This window comes from Vanessa tameamea, chromosome 14, assembly GCF_037043105.1.
Source record: "Vanessa tameamea isolate UH-Manoa-2023 chromosome 14, ilVanTame1 primary haplotype, whole genome shotgun sequence".
Taxonomy (NCBI): Eukaryota; Metazoa; Arthropoda; class Insecta; order Lepidoptera; family Nymphalidae; genus Vanessa; species Vanessa tameamea.
In genome coordinates, this window is record NC_087322.1 from 3,513,796 (window position 1) to 3,537,296 (window position 23,501).

General features: G+C 31.7%; 2 protein-coding genes across 2 annotated transcripts in view; one reads left to right on the forward strand and one right to left on the reverse strand.

Annotated features, from left to right (window-relative positions):
- Nucleotides 1–7,738: 7,738 nt before the first annotated feature.
- LOC113398650 (pro-resilin) lies at nt 7,739–12,686 on the forward strand. Its single transcript, XM_026637502.2, has 2 exons — nt 7,739–7,885; nt 11,788–12,686. Exons 1-2 carry the CDS (start codon nt 7,868–7,870, stop codon nt 12,289–12,291), a joined length of 522 nt encoding a protein of 173 aa, XP_026493287.1. The 5' UTR covers nt 7,739–7,867; the 3' UTR covers nt 12,292–12,686.
- A 5,966-nt stretch (nt 12,687–18,652) lies between these two features.
- LOC113398530 (chondroitin sulfate synthase 1) overlaps nt 18,653–23,501 on the reverse strand; it is a 49,877-nt gene continuing 45,028 nt past the window's right edge. The window contains exons 4-6 of the mRNA XM_026637307.2: nt 22,832–22,989; nt 22,290–22,491; nt 18,653–21,518 (exon numbers count right to left, since the gene is read on the reverse strand). Coding sequence (XP_026493092.1) covers nt 20,359–21,518; nt 22,290–22,491; nt 22,832–22,989 — 1,520 coding nt within the window. The 3' untranslated portion in view covers nt 18,653–20,358. The remainder of the gene's footprint in view (nt 21,519–22,289; nt 22,492–22,831; nt 22,990–23,501) is intronic.

Genomic DNA, 23,501 nt, shown 5'->3' on the forward strand with positions numbered 1-23,501 from the left:
ATGGACCTCACTAACTTACTGACGGGTGATGTAATGTCAAAAATAATGTTAGCTCAATTTTTTTTTGCATCGACCTTAAGAACCAATCGAGATAAATGTCTATGGAAATTATTTCTGAACGACCACTCGTTGTTTGAGGTTATAACGAACTTTATGTAATATTCTATCATAGAGAACCACATGCAATTATTAAGCCGTGTCCGTGAGAAATGTCAAAGGTTTATTCACGTTTATTAACACGTAATGTCATAAAGATTGTCTGCTTCGAGCAGTACCGACTTTCGTTTGGAGGAAGACGCCCAAGGCGAGTAATTGAAAGAACTACCAATTTTTGAGTTAGAAAGTACATTAAATAAGTACGATGTTCTCTTTACTATTATTAGAGCCCAGCGCATTTACATTTTGGAGTGATGTATTGTGATATGAAATTTAAGATACTGTCAAAGTTTTTATTATATTTAAGAAACTGTAATTTAAAGATATTTTATGTAAGCAATTTATGAGAAGTAAAAATACTTGGCTAAAAGTTATGGCTCCGATTTATATTTCATCAATTTATAATACACTCAAAGATATTTAAGAATGGCTTTCAAACACCATATGACGAATATGTTTAGTTAAATTAACTAAGTTTATTGTTTATGGTGCAAGTCAATTATAATATGGTCTCCATCACATTTTATTTATTTATATTTTACTAGTTGTCTCTCGCGTTTTAGGGGTTGGTTGCCATGTTTTAGGCAAAAAAGTTGCTTTTATCCTTCCTTGGAGTTCAAGTTCGAGAAAGAAGAGCTGAGTTCCTTTTGCACGGCAAGCCGCCCGTGTCCACAAGCATTGACGGCTACTATTCTCTGAGGCAGTTTTAAATAACAACGCCACCCACCATGAAGTCCAGACCCGGCTTCGAGCGACTATAATTTATTTCCAAATAAGAAGAAAAGCTGCGATGACATAAAATTAACCACGAAGTTTTTTCCCTTTTCTTCGACGATCGATAACTTATATTTTAAGTACATACGTTCAAATAATCACAATATACAAAGTAAATACGAAAGGAAAACCTATTTTGTGAAAACTTGACTTGATACCATTAAATATTAAAACAAAATTAAATTATATATACAAACCATAATTATCAGTTTTTCCCTAGACCAGAGTTCAAATGATGGCATTCTCAGAACAGAAACGCGAAATAAACATACCAAAAATAGGGTGTATATAACGCTTTTTTATAAGCCTAACATTTTCAATGAACCAAAGACACTTTGTCACATTTAGAATATTTTATGTTATTTCGAAACAATTTCCCTGACAGAGTAAATTTTCCTTTAATCACTGTAGGTATGACGTAGTTCTTCGTAACATCATTACATGACTATGCAAATGTTACCAGTGAATAGAATGGAAAATGGTTCGTGAGAAACATTACACTTTAAAGTATAGGAATAATGTATGTGAATTGTCAAATACGAAACTTTTTAATCAAATTAATTGTATATGACTTTTACATTTAGAATTGAAATAAATTAACGTGTGACTTTGATTTAGTTCCATCACGTCGACGAGAGGTTAAATACAATATTAAAACCACAAATCACGTTTTTATTTATTTTATTTTGAATATATTAACTTCCTTATTCCTAGTTATAAAAAGTTAATGTATTATTATAGTAAAAAAATAGCACAGAGCATACGGATCTAACTAGAATTGGCGGGTTCGATTCCGGGTAAACAACACTGAATCTACCATGCATAATTTGTGTTGTGTCTACTTTTGTGCCCGACGATAAACCTACAGTTCACTTACTCTATCAGTATACATTAATGCCATCTCATGGTTTCAAAGCTTAATGACAGAACGACCACCAGTAGATTAAATTAAGACATCCCGTTGATGATACTTAGAAAAAGGTGGACTGTGAAGTACACGGTACTTTAATATTTACTGCCACGTATAGTTCAATCGCATCATAAAATTCAAGAGACTATAAAATGCAACTGTGAAACTTTCTGCTTAATATTCGACGTTCGTTTTCAGACCATATTCTTAAGCAAATGCCACATAAACTCCTTAAAATAGCTATCACCTTAACGGGCATGTAGCCAAAAAACGTCCTTGTCACTATAAAATTAAGGCAACAATTTGTTATTATAATACAAGACTGATTAAAGAGGGAGTCAAAAGGTAAAAGAGAGCAAAGACACGTGATGTTGTAAGCTCATACGATCATTTATTGTGCTCAAAAATGAAGTATTAGAGTCATTCTTCTCCTTTTATTGTGATTTCTAAAAAAGCGTACTAATTAAATCATTAATGTACATTAAACAAATTTTCTAGTATATTATATATACACGTATTAATAAATGTATAAATTATCATCTTGAAATCTTTCGTGATTTGAAATAAATTTGGTAAAGAATTTTGGTGCGACGATTTTTCATTATTTATTTAAGAAATGCAAGTTCAAGGTAATTTGTCTTTGATCAAAAAATCACATTTTTGTGCAAGCCTATTGTCTATTAACTTAAGAACAATAAAATTTTCATTCGTCTACTTTAATTATTAAAACTAATTCATTGTTCTTTCAGCGTGTTCATTTCGATGAACGTATTAATTTAGATGTAAAAATATACATATATATATTTATTGATCATATCTGGTTCAAATCCTTTTCTCAATTTGTACCATTGTAATTTCTACACCTTAATAGTCATCAGTATACAGTATACCAAGATAGTGAACGGATCATTTAAAGTTACATCTGTCTGATTGTCACATTATTATGCAAAGACAATAAGTTCCGGGTTCAATTTCCAGTTGGCACATATTCTGATGTGAATATGAGTATTAATATCGCGACATAAGCGTAATGTTTAACGATGACGGCGAAGATTTAAAGAAATTTGTCCTAAGCTATACAGCCTAAAAGATACGATTTTTCAAAGAATAGGTAAATTCGGAATGTCATCAATGTACGGTTTTCATTGATTCTGTTTTTGTTTTATCATCAGATTTTGTTAAAAAAGTATTTTTTATTAAAATCCGCCCACTTTACGATAACTTTAGTTCAAATCAATTTTTATTTGTATTTAACGTATTTATATTTTACATTTTCTACAAAAAAATATTACCTTTCATCTTTGCAATATGGATGAGATGTTACGGATTAAGTTAAGTTAAAAAAAATCGTGAAATAGCATTGTCATAGTGAGACATTAACGAGCAGTTATATTATTATGAACACTATTTTTTTTAGTTTTCATTTTTAAACCCATATACGCACATATCATGTGAAGTTGGTTTGTCCTGACCGCCATATCTGTAATTCGTCAATAATATTCAATTAACCACTTTATATTTTGACTAATTGTTTTTTTATATATTAATTATGCTTTGAATGTGATTATTAAATTTTGGCCAAATAATTAATTTAAAACCATAATTAAGCGTAACTTTATAAATTATTTATACAATGTAAAGGAAAATATTTTTTACATTTAACAGCCTGTAAATTTCCCACGGCTGGGCTAAGGCCTCCTCTCCCTTCGAGGAGAAGGTATGACGCATTTTGGAATACACATGTGGCAGAATTTCGTTGAAATTAGACACATGCAGGTTTCCTCACAATGTTTTCCTTCACCGTCGAGCACGTGATGAATTATAAACACAAATTAAGCACAAGAAAATTAAGTGGTGCTTGCCTGGGTTTGAACCCGAAATCATCGGTTAAGATGGTATAATTATTACTTTAATATTTGTGGCTACTTATTAATTACCAAGGATTTCTATGATTGTCTCTTGTTGTTTAGTTACTTTTAACGATGGAAATGTTGACATTTTATTGTGAAAGCATAAACAATATTAATGATGAGGATATAAGATTACTTATAAAATTATTATTACTTATATATTATTACACTGGGAAATTAACAAGGTTTTTTAAAGTACATTAAAGACCAGAACAAGACATTAAGAATAAAAAAAAAAGAGAAAGAAATAAAAGATCTTAAAATTTATTGTAAATGATATTGATTAAATAAATTGTTAAAGCCAAATATTTCTCTTATTTGAATAGCAGAATGACATATCTTTATAACATATTAAATACATTATATTTATAAATAATATTCCTATTTTTGTAGTTAAAAAAATATTTAAGGAAATTAGAAAACAGTAAAGGACCGTAAGATGTGCATTGCCTAGGAGCGCCGAAAAATGTAATTCCGTCTTGAAAACCCCTTTATAGTGCTTATGCAGAAACGCTCGTATTTTGTTTTTTCAACATTGTTTAGTATAAACGATTGAACTAAACGATTCTATACCTTGCCCACGATTTAATAATGTAATTAAAAATAGTAAACGAACGCTATTTTCTCAGAGAAAACGCGGAAAGTTCATTACCACTGTTAATATAACCGAATTAAATAACGGAGCCGAGATGGCCCAGTGGTTAGAAAGCTCGCCTCTTAACCGATGATTGCGAATTCAAACTCAGACAAGCACCACAGAATTTCCATGTTCTTAATTTGTGTTTATAATTCATCTCGTGTTCGGCAGTGAAAGAATACTTTGTAAGGAAAACTGCAAGTATTAGTATTAGTCTTAGTCTGCAAATTTTATGTCAATAAAATTATGTCACATGTGTATCCACCAAGCCGCACTGAAGCATCTTGGTGGAATAAGCTCCAAACCCTCTCTTCAAAGGGAGTGGAGGCCTTAGCCCAGCTGTGGATCATTTACTTTACTGTAAATGGCGGCTGGCAAAAAAAATCATCATTACATTAAATATAATACTACCCTTTATACCTACATACGAAATCTAAATTTATTATTAACCACATATCTCAACGAATACTAATTCCACGATTTTATTGAAATATATTATTTTATTCAGTTATAAGCTTTTTATCATAGTTTTTTTTATATGGATTTAAACTTATGAATAGGCCATATTAAAACATACATAATAACGTAGAAATGCCGGCCCTATAAAACAGTTCTTTTAACTTCATAATGCAATTACGTCTGTACGCTTATCTGTACGAGTATTATGCAAGAACACTGACGGCTTCAGTTATAAATATGGTTTAGGGAGTGATTAGTTAAATAATGCTATATCTCCTATTTTCTGATTTCAAATCAATAATGACAGAAAGAGAAAAATCATCGTTTAACGAGACGAGAGCTTATTAAAACTTATAAGTAATGTAAGGCCGTTATTTTTTTTTAATAAAATTTGACTGTAGCTTGCCTACATTTAATTACACACAACATCATAAAGCTATTTGCAGTATGATGTTTAATTCATTTTTTTGAAAGCGAAGACTTAAATGTATGTCAAAACTTTGTCAAAGTAATTATATACGTATTTTATATAAAATTAATGTCTAGTACATGAGACACGATACTGACTTACTAGTCAGTATCGTGAACACAGAACTTCGAATAAAGACAAATGATAAATAATATATTATTACTAGAAACCCGCCCCGGCTTCGCACTGGTGTAATGCTGATACTAAATATACTACAAAATAACTTACAACTTTCACAGTTTTTCAGTCGTTAGACAATACAAACCGCGTCCCTCCGTTTTAAATCTGTAATGTCTTAGAAAATATTCATTTTAATTACATCCCGTAAAGGGCCATATTGATCTATATTAAATTCACAATGCATTTAAGGTACTTAATTGGATAAGGATTAATGCTGTGTTGCTTAAAATCACTTCGAAAATAAGCCATTATTTTCACAAGCGTTTGCAAAGTAAGCGCAAAAAATGTGTATATTTACGACAAGACTGCATGTATAATACATACTTGCATGTATAATACATGCACAATATTACTATATTGTACATGTATTATACATACCCACTTTCCTCTTGAATCAATTTATCTATTAATAAAAACCGCATTAAAATCTGTTGTGTAATTTTAAAGATCTAAGCTTACATAGGGACAGACAGCAGTATCCTGATACAATCAAACAAAGTTTCAATTTTTTTTTTTTTATATGCAGGGTGACTAGTAAAGAAACCACCTGATGGTAAGTGTTCATCACCACCCAAAGGGACATTGAAAATTCAAGAGATATTAACCAATTTTTACGTCGTCAATGAATTGAAAGCAAGAAGTAAAGAAATTTATCGGTTGTGCTTAAGATTACACTAGCTTCCTCACTCTTAAAATCGGATCACCACGATCGATAACTTAGCAGTAGATAAATTATAAATGGTGGCGGCCCTACCACCAATTAAACATACATTGTTGCGTTGTATTACTGAACTACTATTCAAATTAAATACTTCTAGTGCCATCTCTGATGTTTACTCTGCTCTACGGTCATGGATTTATTTTTTATATTTGGTCAACAGTCAACACGCTCGTCGTTCGTACTAAAAACCGGGTCAAGATTTTTTAGTTTATAAGCTTTGGTATGTTACACTATAATAGGTACATCTTAACTCTGTATAACATACATACATTTTAAATAAAATATACATATATAATTTGTAGAAAAACTATTTATTTTCGTGTATACCTACTTGGATATTTAATCCAGATGGCATTCATTCTTATGTATGTATGTTTATCGTTTAACAGTTTTTTAAGTATTTGATTGGTCTTAATAATTCATTTCAAGCTCGTCGGTGAAATAAAATCGTTAAGAAACCTCATGTGCCTGATGAAAACTACCAAAAGTGCTACAAAAACTTTGCTGTTACTTCTATTTTTACTTTTTACTTACTCATTTTATTTACAATTCGAATATTCCTTGTTTAAATACACACGTCGATAAAATTGATCAGCTAATGTTTAAGAGTGCACGGTGGTCTTACCGCAAAGAGTGAGCAACTAAGCATTCGTACCACCCGTGCTTCCCGTTGGAGTCCACGAAGATTTCAGTATATTCCGAAATCAGCAATCACGTTTAATTTTTTTTAACTGATTAGCATCTTATGTGTCTCGACAGTAATATTTTTACAGCAATATTTCCAGAAATCCTAGGACAATAAAAATAACAAACAAAAAAGGTTCTAAGGGGAACAATTAGAACCTAGACAAACAAATTTAATTTAACAAATAATTATAAGCTTAATAAATTTTTCTACTTTGAAAAGGTATAGAAGTTTACAAAACTTTATTTTTCTTTTCAGACATCTTTTATTTCCAAACAACCGGTTAATAAACTCATTAATTATTGTACCGATAAATATCAATAGTTTGTGGTCCGGTTTGGAGGGTGAGTGAGCCGGTGTATTTAAAGACTCAAGGATCAAAACGTCTTATCATGACATATATTCCCATTGACGGTCCGCAGGGTTGTTTAAACTTCATGCAGCGTCGGTTTGTATGGGCAAAGCAGACCAAGCTGTGGGTGATTTAAATATATGTATATTTAGTGTCGCTTTTTTCTAAAATTATATTTTAAAAACTTTCCTTGTATAGATTTTCCTTTTCTTATTCAGACAGCAATATAAAAAATCGAATATAAGAAATAAGTCTTTACAATTCTTATACCTTTCAAATTCCTAATCACTCATATTTATAAAACAACCGCAAATGTCATTGTCAATGATCATGAATCATTTTGAAATCAATCAAAATTGTATTTTTAATCATTAAACTGGCTCTTATCGCCTCACATTAAGGCCTATAACCTATGACCCTCGAAAAATCTAAAAAAACGTATGACGCCCTCCAATTATACGGATTTCCTACAGTGGTAGCATCTCCCTTGCTTGCACAATCCAAGCCGTCCTTTCTCCGCCCCACCGCGAACTCTCACGGTATATAGTTCCCTGGTACAGTGAGGTGAACATCACATAGTTCGTAACGAACCTCAGTGACCCACACTAAGCATCATGAAAGCCTTCGTAGCGGTAAGTCAGTGAAGTGTTCGTGATAGTGTCCAGTGAAGTGAGGTGACGTTCTGAAATCAAATTGTCTCCTAAAGTGAAATACGTGGTTATTGATATTAATATTGACTTGTTGATTTCGGAACGTTATTTAAATTTGGCGGTTGGACGTCTATTATGACGTTGGATAGGAAATTTATTTTAAAATTTTGGGTTTATATTTTAAAATAAAAAAACTCATAAATATATGTATTAAATACAATTATTATATTGATTAAAATTGTAAACCTTTTAAGTTTCCTACCCAACGCCATAAATTTTCACTTCACCTTAGAATTAACGAAAATATTTTTCTTAATATTTATACTACTTGCATTATCATATATAACGAAAATCTGTATTCATAGTTTCTCTTATTAAGGAAAAGAATACATAGACAAACAACGTAATCATAAAATAGCATCAGTGAGAACATAGCAAAAATAATAGAATAATTCAATAGATAAGCAAAGGTATCGCATTCAAATATCACCCATTATCGTCTTAAAGCCCTTATGACAAAGACGATAAAGTCTCAATTCCTTTACCAGAAATCATATCAATAATAATTCCTTCAAAGAGAACAAACGCATAAAAATTTTTTGTTCGCCTTTGTAATGTTCGTTTGAATATTTAAAAACGATGATAGATTACTATACTTTCTTAGATGACAATTAACAAAGTTTTCTATACTCGGAATACATGTTCTCTCATTGTTAATGACAATGTGTACTTTTTCTTGCATAATTATTTATAACAAATAGTCTTTAAATATTGACATCCTTACAAAATTACTTACATATTCAAAAAAGGGAAAATTCGAGAAATTCAAACTTAAATTCACTTCTTTTTTTAAATCAAATTCTTTATTCAAAATGTTGTACAATCGCATCTAACGAAAATCAAAATGAATAATCCTATGTACGTGTAATGTCAAACAGATCGCGGTAATAATCTTCCCTTCGCTATTGCGTAATGGTCATAGGTCGAGCGGCTACCGTAACATATTGCTTCATTACAATAAAAAACATTTCATTTTCGCCATAACACTATGTTTTTACGAATCAATGTATTATAAGGATATACATTTTTTTCTTCGGCTTATCATTGAAAAATTGATAAGAATACATTTATAAATAGAGGTATTCAATTCTATTTAATTAACTTTTAACAACTATTCAAGAAAATTTAATACAAATATAGTCGCATTTGAATATAATCTTAGTCATTGTCCATTCAAAATATATAAACGCTAAGCTGTTCATTATAAGAATTTAAACGAGACTCATGCAAAGAATAGTATTAATGTATTAAAAATGTTAACAAACATAAAACTTTTCTTGAACATTTCGTTTGTTCGAATTATATTGTTTGTAAATAATTTAATTCACTTTCCATAAAACGCAAAACACTTGGTTTAAAACAAAAGTGAAATTTTCTAATCCTCGATGGTTAACTTAATTATAATGGCGATTACGTAATACTCTACGACTAAAAAAAATCCTTAACACAAATTGGCTAAAATCAAAGCCACTATCTATATTCAACAGTCTACACCATGTAATGTCGTCATCAACTAATGCGATCCATTCTAGACACGATACAAATTTCCGAAGAAAACGCGTCCCGATTTCAAATTACATAGACAAAACAAATCCGAAACGATTTTAGAATTTATTAAAACTCTCTTATATTCATGCTTTTAACAGCAAAATTGTTTAAAACGATAAAAATCTCGAAAATTTCGTTCACGAACTTGTTTTTATTTACAAAGACAATTCTATAATAAAACAAAGGAAATTGTAACATAAAATATTGCGTTGTACTATTAATTACTAAAATCAGATAGAATCTAAAAACGCAAAGTATTATTCCCGTCGCTTTATCGTTAACTAAATCTTTCCCATGAAACTGAAACAATGAGCATTCGTTACATAATATCGATACAACTGGAACCACTTCTCACATGTACAAGATCAGTCATTATTGTGCAGTCACGAAGATCTGGAAAGCTAACTGCGTGACTTCCAAACATGGCGGAAGGTACGCGTAATGGTCACAGTTTGTCGCGAATATTATTTAAGACTACTAGATGGATTTAATTTTGTAAGAGTTATTTGAATTGTTTATTATTAAAATACATTTTTATTGTTTTAAATCTTACAAACTCAGAATCAATTAAATGAATAGTGAGTTTAAATTTACATATATACAGTTTTGTAGTGATCATGTTTACAAGAAAAATGAGGTCAATGTATGAGAATAAAATATACAATCAACTAGCATCTCAATGACCTATGACACTGCACTTTCACTCTACAGACTTGATTTTATATCGTCCAAGCTATATACAGTGTCTATATTCTTACCAATATTCATTAGAGCTATTGTTGAAAAACGCTGAGAAATCTACCATTAAATATGATAATTGTTCTCTTTACATCTATTAATTATAAATGAAACGTCCGCGACTTATGTTATCAACTTTCTCCCTTTATTACTTCATGGTCACAAATCGACTAGATTTCGAAATTATTAAACTCGCATCATTTCACACACTCCGCTCCATATTTCAATAACAAAGCCTTTAAGATTCGAAAGTTTTCCGCATACAAATGTGATTTTAACGACCTATGTTTTAATAAACACATTATTTCCAACTTACTTAAAATATTTTGATTTAACGATAGATACCTAGACTATTTATATTAAAATTGGTAAACCCCGAAATCAATGTTAATAATATAGTAAACCACTCCTAATATTTATATAATCACTATCTAAATACATAAACATAAAAAGGCTTTCATTTTAAACGTTAAAAACAACTCTTGACCCAAAATAATAAGCATACCGGAATATAGAATTTCACCTGCAATTAAATTTGACACCAGAAAAACCAGCAAAGAATTTGATTTCGTTAGCTTATAGAAATTAAAATAATGTTTACGCTAACCTCATTTTCTATTGTATAGTCGTATTCTTACGTAATTGTTATAAAATGTTAATTAAGATGATGCGTATTTATATTTTACTTATATGGGACGATTCCGTTTATAAATTTAGTAATTATCTTATCTTGTAGCTATAAAAAAACATATTTAAATGAAGAACAAAGTCGATAATTTCGTCTCTTCTCTAATATTTGTCCTCCGTAAGGAAAACACGTATCGTATGTACAATTTATACATCCTTGGCACTGAGATGCGCGTGCGCAATCATAGACAAAGAAAGTAGATGTAAAACAACATCATTATCTAAAATGACGTCAAATTTAGGGTTAAAATTTCACCAATCATAAGCTTACTATTTTAATAATTATGGAGTTTATTTATCTTATAATACAAAAATATTATTATTATTTCCTTTTCATTCGCTTTTTTGTCGATGTAATTATATGAAATATTTTATATATTACGTAAACATTTATAACATTTTAATTCTTTATACAATTTGACTTCGATTTAAATAACACGATATATAAAATATTTATATAGTTTCAGTTTTATCACATGATAATTATGAGTAAAGAAAATATAGTCTTAATAGCTAACACCAAAGATAATATCAAGCACATGTAAAAATATTTAGGGACAACCTTACACGATAGCTGTTCAATTCACAGTTATTCACTTGCCGTTTCTAATCAATAAATAATCAAACGTAGAAAGCTAAAGACTCGAGAAGCACTTCGGAGGAATTAGCAAGTATTTGCAGAAATTAACAGGCTCGTAAAGCAATATTCACAAGACCTTATATTGGGTAGTGTAGTGTTCTACATATTTGATGCTCACGCTATACATAATATTGATAAAAAGCTTAGCTTATTACCAATAATTGAGGATTTTATATTGATTTAATGTATTAATAAAAAAAATCTTCCACAGTGCATAGCCCTGGCTTTGGTGGCCTGCGCAAGCGCCGAGCCCCCATCCGGATACAATTACAACCGTCCTTCCGGTGGAATTTCTGGTGGATTCAGCGGAGGATTCAGCGGTGGTCTTGGCGGCGGTGGTGGCTACCGTGCCGTCTCTTCCGGATACCAGACCTCCGAGGGCCAGAACGTTGACTCTCAACTCCTCGACCAAGTCCGCCAAATCCTCCTTAAGGAAGAAGCTTCATCCTCCTCCTCCTCCGGCTCAGGATTCGTCGGAGCTCCTTCCTCATCGTACGGCGCACCATCATCTTCGTATGGAGTTCCCTCAACCTCCTACGGTGTACCCAGTGGTGGCCGTGTAGTTGGCATCAACCTTGAAGGTATCCGTCAAGCTATCCAGGTTGCACAATACGAACAGACCGCCATCGGCGGTGGTGGATACCCATCTGGTCCTTCTACCTCCTACGGAACCCCATCCCGTGCCCCCTCCGGCAGCTATGGTGCCCCCTACTAAGTCCCAATACGACCTTCTGAACGCTCGCTCGTTCATTATTCGGGTGAACTCGTAACATCTCCGATCACCTGAATGTTTATACCAATGGGCTGATAGCCACGTACAATGTAGGTGGTGTCGCCTGGGCCCAACCATCCCGGCCAACGCTTGCGACTGTGCACGCTCACGGGTTACTCAGCTGTTAGCCAGTCGTTACTGCCGATATATGTCAGCCGTCAAAATTGACAAACTCTTTTGACAATTTTGACAGCTTAGAAAACGGCACAATACGAAGTGGCTTACAGCTGGGAACGACTCTTGTTCTGTATAAAGTTTATCGATAAGTCTAGTTTAATTTATGTTATAAGATTTTGTTTTTTTTTACAAAAAAAAATAAATACATTTCGACACCGTAACTTTCGTGTTTATATTATTTACTTTAAAACTATTTTCTCAAATATATTATGCCATTAGAAGAAAAAATTAAGAAGCACACAAAAAAACAATTTAAACAACATAAATATGCAAATAAAAGAAAGTAGAAATCTATGTTTATTATGAAGTGGATTCGAATTTACAATCTCAGTTTATTCAAAACCATTATTTTTGCCACGCTTTTGAGTTTCATAGCGGACTTTCATATTCGTAAACATTATCTAAATAGTTAATACCGTTTGTTACGTCCGTAATGATTTATGAAATTTGAAAGAGCATGATTGTAAATTAACATAGCTTACCTATATACGGGACGGACGATGATTAAAAAATCATAAGTCGCTTCACACAATTTATAATAAATGATATATTAATTTGGAAGAAAGAATATGAATAATTCCAAGACGATCGAAACGAATTTCAACCACAATGGCAAAACTCAAGGCCTAACCACGCAGAAGATATAATAGAGCGCAAATAAACAAAAATAGAAGTATTTTCTCTATTCTCACTTTTTTAAATCGATTCAAACTCAAGTGATCAGGTGCATAACCTTTGCATAAGCTGCTTTCATTATTTTCGGGGTAAAGGAGTTTAATGCTACATGTTCCTAACAGGACTGTGACTGAGAATTCATTCGAAGAAAAATTCAGTTAATGATTTGAATCCTAGGTTCGTATAAGCGTTCTAGCTAGCTAGTTAGCTCATATATCATATATACACGCGGCGTGAACGAGACATTTAAAATCTGATTTCAAATTGAATTAATTTATTTTATCTAAAAAAAAATGATAATGTTAATGGTACCATTAATGTTACGATGCTTTATAGGAATATTTTTAAACTAGATAGTTTAAAATTCTTACACGAGTTCATATAGTGAGAGAATATTGATGCGAATAATAATAATAATTATTATTTTTTTTAATTTTGCTTAAGATATTAGAACACACTAAAATTTTAAAAAGTTTTTATTACAAGAAAGGAACAGATAATAATTCACATTAAATAGATACGACGTAGAAGGCTTCCTATTGATCATTATAAACTTTATCTCCATATTCAAAGTGAACGTGAACGAAGTACAATTTACTACAACTAATGAAAATAGTTTCACAAAATGCGTTGTTATTATTCACCACAACATAGCATGTTTATTACCGGCTTATTAAAAGGTTAACAAAACAACAAAATAGAAGCAATGCTCTTGAATTGTAACTCTTATGTACATTACATAAGAATTATTTCAATTCAATACCATACCTAATTGCACCTTAGACCCGTAGTTCAATAAAGGTCTTATTGAAGTGCGTCATGTATTTTGATTACGTAAAATCTATAGTTTCATATAATTCGAGGTTTAAATTACAACAAATAGGCTCTTCTCATTGCTGATGATCGTTTTTAGATTAGTTTGTTAAACTATTCTCAAAATAATCGCTGTGGCCATTACTCGAGCGAAGTTTAAAAATCTGAATTCTTACTTATTTAGATTTCTTATTAAGCAGACTAATATAAGAATCCGTCAAAGATTCTTCTAATGGATAGAATTTACTTCGAAGATCAAATACAAGTTTACTCGTCGCTTTAGTAAAAGATTATCCCGAGTATTTTCGCATGCAAGAAGTTGGCTCTACTTTTTGTAGGTAACTTGTAATGATTAACAAACGCTGTATCTGAAATACTTTATAGGATAGTTCCTATCTACTAGAAAGTAAAAATAAAGTTACCTATTCAGTTAGCGAGACAATTGATACCTTTAACACTTTTAGTGTAAATATTGAAAGAAATAACGAAATTAGAACAATGAAGACTATCATTATATCTTTATTTCAACCGCTGTTCTACTGGCCACAACGCGACCTAGTTGAACAGTACCATATGATCATTATGAAACGCAATCCCACAGCTAATCGCTTCTATCTCGGACATAATACGATATTACATAAACTTGCCTCATACAATACTAAATCGTAATAATCATCAACTTATAATGGTTTAGATTTTCGCGATTGTCACGTACTCGCACCAAGCAATCAAGTTGATCCTCGTGGATCTTACTAATATTATAAATGAGAAATATTGTCTTTGAATTTTTGTAATTCGAACAGCCTCCGTAGATTCTTAAACAATTTGGCATAGAAGACAATTACGTCGTGGAATAAGACTTAGGTTACTTTTATTAATTTAACCTCTTTTTCTGAAGGGTCATAAACTGTTATTAAAAAGTGACTTAAGCAGCTTGCAATGACAGCTAATATTTTAAATTTATTTGAATTAGGGCTTACATAAAACTCAAACAAATGGACATATATATAAGGCGACCTTTGTCAAATGAAATGTCAGCTGCACAGAATAAAATAAAGAGCGCATAATCAAGTGAATTATCTATTCGTTGACTCTCTATTTATTAGTAATTCGATGAGACATTATACGACCGAATGGAGTTCAGACAAAGGATTAACAGCTCGTTGTGCTTGTTTTCTATCAGACAGCGGGCTACTATTGAGTTTCTGCGATAAACAACTCAATAACTTTTTACTGGCCCGACCCGGTATTTGAACCCAGAACCTTGGAATCTACGCCACTATAAGCTAACCACTGAACCAACGGGAAAGCCGAATTTCAATTCAACTATTTAAACTTATATTCACAATATAAACGATAGATATTAATTACACAACAAAACATCACGATTCATTATAATCATACGGTACATAAAAAAAGTAGAAAGTTCATTCATGCTTCCATAATTTTATTTGACTTAGTTTTTGTTAGGTTCGCTTCATCATCGTTAGTTGAAATTAGATTTTATCGATATGAATGTGTCGTATATTAAGTGCTTCATCATAAAGATAAAGAAGTCGATTATAAGAGTTTCTAATCGTTATAAATCGAAGATTTTTATCGTTGCTAGAAATTAAAGTGTTACTTTAAAATGTACAAATAAATAAAATTAAAAAAAAATCGTATTGTATAGTCGGATAGGCCACCTGATGATAAGTGGTCACCACCACCCATAGACAGAAATATTAACCATTCATTCATTGTGACGGCGCCTGTAGTTGAATTGGCTACCTCACCCTTCAAACCGAAACACAACAATACTAAGTGTTTCTGTTTGTTCAATATGTGAAGAACGGGTGGTAACCTATTCAGACGGGCTTGTATAAAGACCTACAACTAAGTATAAATATAATTTATTGAATGAAAAATAAAGTTTTATTATTGAGGAAATATACAGTAATCAATATTTACTCGTAGAACTTATTCAAGCCACAAGAAGAGTAAACATATCGTCATTGTGATCTTGAATTATCTATTTCAATGTGGATTTGCAAAAAATGATATTTGAATGTCGGCAAAATTGTTATCCGAAATATACAATAGAAGTTGATTTAAAGTGGACAAAAATAACAATCTACACACTCACGAAAGGGCGCTAAGTTGTCAACGTGAATTGATACGAATGAGATAGCGCTGTATTTTAAATACAGATATAAACAATTGACAATTAACAATTGTTAATAGCAGAACTATTAGTAGATTGCATGACATACAGAAATCTAAGTTTTCTCATCCTTACTCCTTCTTCTATTGGAACATTGAATATTAGCGTTGTCACAAATAGTAAATTCACACGATGAATTACGAATGTCCGGTGAGATCTCAGATCTTGTAACCGAATATTCAGCATTTGGTACGAATTAATCCAATTCGAAATGATATTAGATTCCGCTACAAGTTAGGTTTTAGTACTAGGTATTCGGAGTGAATACAAGATGTCGAATACCGAAAAATATCAGATTTCATTCATTGCATTTCGTCAAAAATAATTAAAGGTGATAGATTTACTACTTACTGATTACTTACTGATGAATAAGCCAATAAACACAAATATTCATAGACAATATTTATTATTTTAAACGTCCTACTAAAAGCCCACTTGAATTCTTTTTTAAATTAAATATTAATTTTCATTATTTATCCTTATTTTGGTAAACACTGATTGAATTCTAAGTTCTATTATAGTCGTATATCTTATTTAAGAAACAAACTTGAACATATTTTTTAATAATTATGTATTTTTTTCTCAAAAATGATTGTCCGCTTACAAAAATTGAGTGTTTCAATGTAAATAGCAAAGCATTCTAATCTCATCTAATTTTCCACAATGACGAAATATCCACAACAATGGCTGTGAAAGTTCGCTAATTATTTTAATGACACTTAATGACATCTTTGTAATGTACCAGTTATTTTAAATATGTAGAACGTTCTCTATGGATTTTTTAACGAAAAGGTTTTAAATTGATATTACTTGATACAAAGTACCGATAGGTTTGACAGAATAGGAAGAATATGTATTTTTTTAGCTACTTGTGCTGATATAAACAACGAGACAGTTAAACTAACCATGCAACTTTTCGAAACGAATACTCAATGTCTGGTACAACTTAGTGTTGTGTCAGTTACAATATTTATTTTCTTAAAAGTGATTCAAAAGTCACAATGAGTTTCACTCTTTCTTAGGTTGTGTGAATCAATACTAACAAAACTAACTCGTTCAAACTTTGGTCAATTAAGTGCAAATTTCCGAAAAAATATACAAATAAAATTGTAAGAAATATAAAGGTAAAATTATAAATGTTTTGTTGTTGTTGTTGTTTTACAAACAAAAAATTACAATGATTTAACTTATCATTAGGTCATATGAAGTGAAGTTTGCTTTATCATATATACTGCCGCCATATAGCAATACCTTAGTATTGTTGTATTACGTTTTAAAGATTGAGTGAGCCAGTGTGACTACAGACAAAAAGAACATAACCAATCTGATTACCCATGATTGAAGCTTTGGTAATCATCACGTAAACAAAAAATAAATTTGTATTATTTTGATTTACAGTTGACGTCCGGCCGGCAATTCACACTTACTAGAAACCACCAGCTTCGGTTTCTTCGGCCAAAGCCGAAAGTCTGGCTGAAGTTGGTTTATAATACAAAAAGTCATTGACAAAAAAAACACAAGTAATAAGCGGGGAATACATGTGATTGCATATGATTTAAAGCATTGCAGTAAAATTGAGCAATGTAACGAACATGGTGTTGTTCAAAGGGCACTTAAACTTGGTTTTGTTGCGCACGTGGTGGGAACTGATACGTATGTTTAGCTACAATCCATTCACCTACCGCATGGAATCCTAATTAGGAATCCAATAATGGCACTAATGACGAGTGACTCTATTACAACTGTAATAATTGGTTAGTAATATAGATTTCGATACCTATAAAAAGCACTACTCAATTCCGCTTGTGCTATATTTATGTTTCTCAATCGCTTTGGTAAATGTTTATATAATAAATTTTGGATCGAATTGGATTGTACCGGTCGTAGGGTTTTGTGCAGACTTGTCTGGTTGCATACCAGAGAGTAATACTTTGTGTTGCTGTTCTTCGGTTTGAAGAATAAGTTCACTCACAATATAATTAAGAACACTGAAGACATAACATTTTAGATTCATCGTTGATGGTAAATTAGCGGTATAAGAACTGGTTTATACTTCTTCAGTGACAATGTCTGTGGAAGCTGAGTTCTTTTAAATGACAATGTCCACGAGTAAATATATTTTACCACCAGGTAGCCTATTTGCTCATATCTACTTCACATAAACTAAGCTAAAATCGATATCGGTGCAGCCTATACGAAATTATTTAGCAATTAATTATAGTGGATCTTAACAGAAGTACATTGTAACACAAGCGTTGTGTGGAACAGATGAAGAACTGAACAAATACAGTGGAATAGCGTTCACACCTACTCCTCAACAGGCTCGAGAGTGTAAAACAATGGAAATTCCCAGTAGAAGAACTTAAAGGTAACATATTTATAAATTGTTCCGCAAAACAAAAAAAATATATAGGATATTTCTAATAATACAATATCTTATGAGAAAATTTTAATTTCGTAAAAATCACTCATCGTTCACATCACATTGCCGCAGAAATATGCAATTACCTACTTAACACTAAAAGTCTAGAAAATTGGCACTTAGTGAGCACAAAATTATATTTACAGCGAAATGATTTTAATAAAACATATTTATAATACTTATTATGACAATGATAACTTTAACATGGAACATTTGTTTACACCTACATAAACTTACATATTACATATCAATGTAAGCAGTGTTTATTAATTAATGTATCTTAAATAAGGCAATTTGTAAATTTTTCTTCGATTTTCTAATATTTAAATTAATAATTTGGCGATTTGGTTTTTGAGCCAAAATAAATAAATACAAATGGAAAATAAACCATACCTAATTCTATTTCGACATATTTTGTAGTCATCAATTTATCTTTAATCCAATTCATAAAAATAATATAACATTTTTCATTTTTACAAATACAAGGAATCAATTTATAAAAATAGAAATATACAGCATTGCCTAAAACGGCGTTTTTACCAAACGATAATTGGGAACGTTTGTTTGGTAAACTCAGAAATGGACAATCATTTTAATGGAAACATACAATACGCATTTACTTTAACATATATGATGTCTTATATTATGTGACAGGGGTGATTAGTTAAACAATGCTGTCTTCTTCCTTCGAATGTCAAATCAATGATGACAAAAAGAGAGCAAATAGTGTATAGACACACCGCTAAAAATTATTTTTTAAGTAAAGCCGTTAATAATTAGCACCCAATTATGTTCCTTCTCTCTAGGTAGTTTATACAATTCAAAACCTTCTCAAATAATAACGAATGGGCTTTGCTTGCAATAAGAGCTATAATTTAATTAACAAAAATTTTGAAAGTATGTATTTAATATTTTATAAGGTGTAATAAAATATGTAAATATGTATTTTGAGTATTGAAATTGGTACGTTAACTTACATAACGATCTGTTAATAGTAAAGTATCAACATATTAAATTAATAAAAAAGCAAATAAAAATATTTTTTTCTTACTACACGCAAAATCGAAGTGAGTATAACAACTTTTACATCTCAAATATAATAATATTATTGATGACACAAAATAAAGATGGCGACGGCATAACTCATAATAATGAGGATGATGACTCTTTCACACGCATGTTGGAAAAAGAGTGCAACACAGTTGATTGAAATAAACGCTACTATTATTTAACGACAAATCGAAAGTATTGATCTTTGTTCAACTAACATAATCGTTAAATAATTCCTGTTAGTGACTCAATTTTCACGATTTGATAATTTTTAAAATGAATAAATTTATATACATGTAATTTTAAAATTGTATAATTATTAAAATTGGACAATAGAATAAATTGATCTAAAAATATATATCATTACTAGTGCTTAGGAACATTTATTAACTACCTAAAACAACATCTAAGTTTATAAATGCTTCAAAAATTAGGATATTTTATACTCAAATGCCATTGAAAATGCCTGATTCAGACCAAATTTTACGATAACATTATAATACAGAACGTGACAATTGATTATTAAATAATTTCTTACACTATTAAACATGTCAAAATTAAGTCAAAATGATAAAAACTGTTCTACAACATATCGATATTTTAAAATCACAAATGATTTTTGAAGCCAAAAAATAATGAAATTCGAAAATAACCTACTATAGTCCCTATACTAGCTGGCACCTTTCTCCTCTTGCGGCCACAGAACTTCAGGATGATTAAGCATGTAATACGTCATGTGTTTCTCGCTCCCATAAGTCGAAGCCTTTGTTCCGAGACACATGAGGAATTGGCTCTTTTCCAATTTCTTATCACAGTCAACAGAATGAAAGATATGCACTAACGTCTCGTCCGCTATTCTATACACCGTTAAATTCGACTTTATTAAAGTCTCGAACAATTGCACGTCCTCCAAACCCCACCCTTTTATATTCAAATCGAAACCACCGACTCTATCAAAGTCACATTTATAAATACTAAGTATACCAAAACCGTATTGTCTGAAATAACCGAAATCATCATTTATCACTTTACTATATTTCAAATTCGCTAATTCTCTATCACTTTTAGTAGCACCATCTTCGCTTTCAACGTATTTACCTAAATCTGTATTCATAACGAGAGTTTCGTCTTTGAACTTATTATAATCGTCGCCGTAAACGACCTCAGGATTGTATTCACTGAATACGATTGGCAAGTACACTTGGTGGTATTTGACTGTGTTGATTCTTATTCTCCTGAGGGTCACGTGGTTAAACATCATGTCCACGTCTATGAAGAAAACTAAATTGTCACTAGAACACTGTTTGATACCTTCCGTTAAGGCGGCACCTCTCGAAAATGTCGTTGAACCCATTTGAACTATTTTTATATCTTTTCCATAGACATCCCTGTAGTGATTTACCAAAGATTCTGAATTTGAGTAATCTAATGGGCTTTTGCTATCTAAATATAGTACTACGATAAGCGACACAGCTTCGTCGCTTTTTAAGACGATATCTTCGTAATTCTTCATAAATCGATTGAAGACCTCAAACCTTCCTAGCAATGGGAGAACGAAGTGTATCCGTCTATCATAGATGGGGTATTCGTATTCATCGTCACTCCATTTCAGGACCTTTGGTAAATTACTCTGTATTTTAAGCAAACTGTTTTCAAATGCTTCTCTGACGTTCAATTTGCTGATATCAAGGAAACTGTTTTGACCCTGTGGATCGTCGAAGTCTTCGTAATCGTTCTGATAATTTTTCCCGTTGAGATCTAATTGTTCGAGAATTTCCGGCTCTTCAACTGGTGGCGGTTCGCCCATGGGCAACTCTCGTATGTCAGTCCCTGGAAAAAATGTTGAGAAAGATTATAACTTCCATAGTAATGATCAGTGTAAAATTGATATTATGGAATTAAAGTAAATGAAACACTCCACAAACGCCTTATTGGCTGAAGAGGCTAGTAAAATTTTCGTACAGAGAATCGGGATTATATTTTAACGAAGATATCCCACTAGAATTCTTGGCATCATTCCAGGTTTCCATGTTTGTTTTGTATGTATGCTGGTTATTTTTATTTTTAATCTAGTATACATTTATTTAAGCTAAAATATATAAATCATTCTTAATATGTAATGATTATGAATTCTTCAGTAGTTGAACCTAAATACCATTAACATTCTTGTCTAATATATATAGATTAAATAAGTACATATAAAGTTTTACCAGATTGTTGTGATTTAGAGGTACGGGTAAATTAAAAAAAGAATAAAATAAATTGTATATCTGTGAAGTTATATTAATATTTCGGACAAAAAACTCTACAAATTGTCTGTACATCGAAACATATTCTCATCTTTAATTATTTTTTTGTATATGTTAAAGAAATTTTATATCGACAGATGTAAACAAGTACAAACAACTTCATCCAAAATTTTTGAATAATAATTGATTGAATTCAAGTTCAGGCAATATCCTTTTTTTGTGTAATTTAAAAATGTATGTACACCGACTTAGTAAACTACAAACCTGATTTTTTAATCGTAGGTAATAATGAAAAAGTTTTGAGGTATTCATGTCAGTGGAGTATTAGAGTTACGTAATAGTCGACACTGACCCGTGAAGGACTGCTGCAGGTACGCGTGTCGCCTCACGGCGGCGGTGAGCTTGCGTCCGCGGTAGCGCCGGTAGCGCAGCAGGAGGTCCAGCACGTGGTCGGCGCCGTGCAGCGGCTGCAGGCGCGTGTAACCGTACAGCAACTCGTTGAAGTCGATCACGCGCCCGCGCTGGCGTGACGGCGCGTTTATTATCTCCATCACCTGGAACAGACCACGCCGTCACAGTTGTCAGTAGAAAATTTTGTAAATTTATTTGATACTTAATAGCCTTATAGTATGCTAGTGTAATAAATGTGTATTAATATGTTACTGTGTCGAAAGAGGCCTTATAACTGGCGATGCTCAATGCAATAGAGATGTTGCCAGCTACTTACTCAATTATTTGTATATTCATAAACAACGAAGGAACATTTTGCTGTGGTCCAATTTGAAAGCTATTGTGACAACTGATGTATGAGTATGAGTAATGGTCATAATAAGATGGCAATTCTAAAGTAAAAAATATTGTAAAGTATATTATAGCGAATTGATGTAAGCTGACCTCTCTTATGACGTCATCGAGAGCCTCTTTCATCGGAGTTTCGATCCTCCGCTTAGGGTTGGAATGGCTCACAGAATAAATAGACTTGCTAATGAAATCGAAAGGCACGATGTCCTCCACTGTGTCCGGTTTGTACCTGTTAAAGTCTATTGGAGCACCTGAAATAGGAAAAAAATATTTTGAATTTTGTGTCCATTCGTAGTGAATGTTTATTAATAAAATCTTTGTCTATAATAATATAATTTGGCATTTGCGTAGCGTCGTGTTCAATGGCAGAAAATGAAAACCGCTTTTGTAATCTCGACCGCACCACTAAACATGGCAGAGGTGCCCTAGGTGAACTGAATTACTATTTTTATAATTTAAAATAACGTTTTCTATGTCCATTTTTAAATACAAGCACATATTAATAAAAAACTGTGAAATTACTAGTTACGGGATAGTAATAGTTCGGTCAATTTATCGAATAATTGTCAGTAGTAGGAAGTTCGTTTTTAGATTTCAAATTTGGCCGTGCTGTTGTGACACGTAAAAGTTCAGTGCCCGAACTCTCTTTACTGTGTCGTCGCAAATTACTGTCTTATCGGATTATAAGAGTGAGGCAATAGAGGGTGCATTTATGTTTGCACACACACTGATGCACCATGAAATCCCATTCACAGATAGCTAG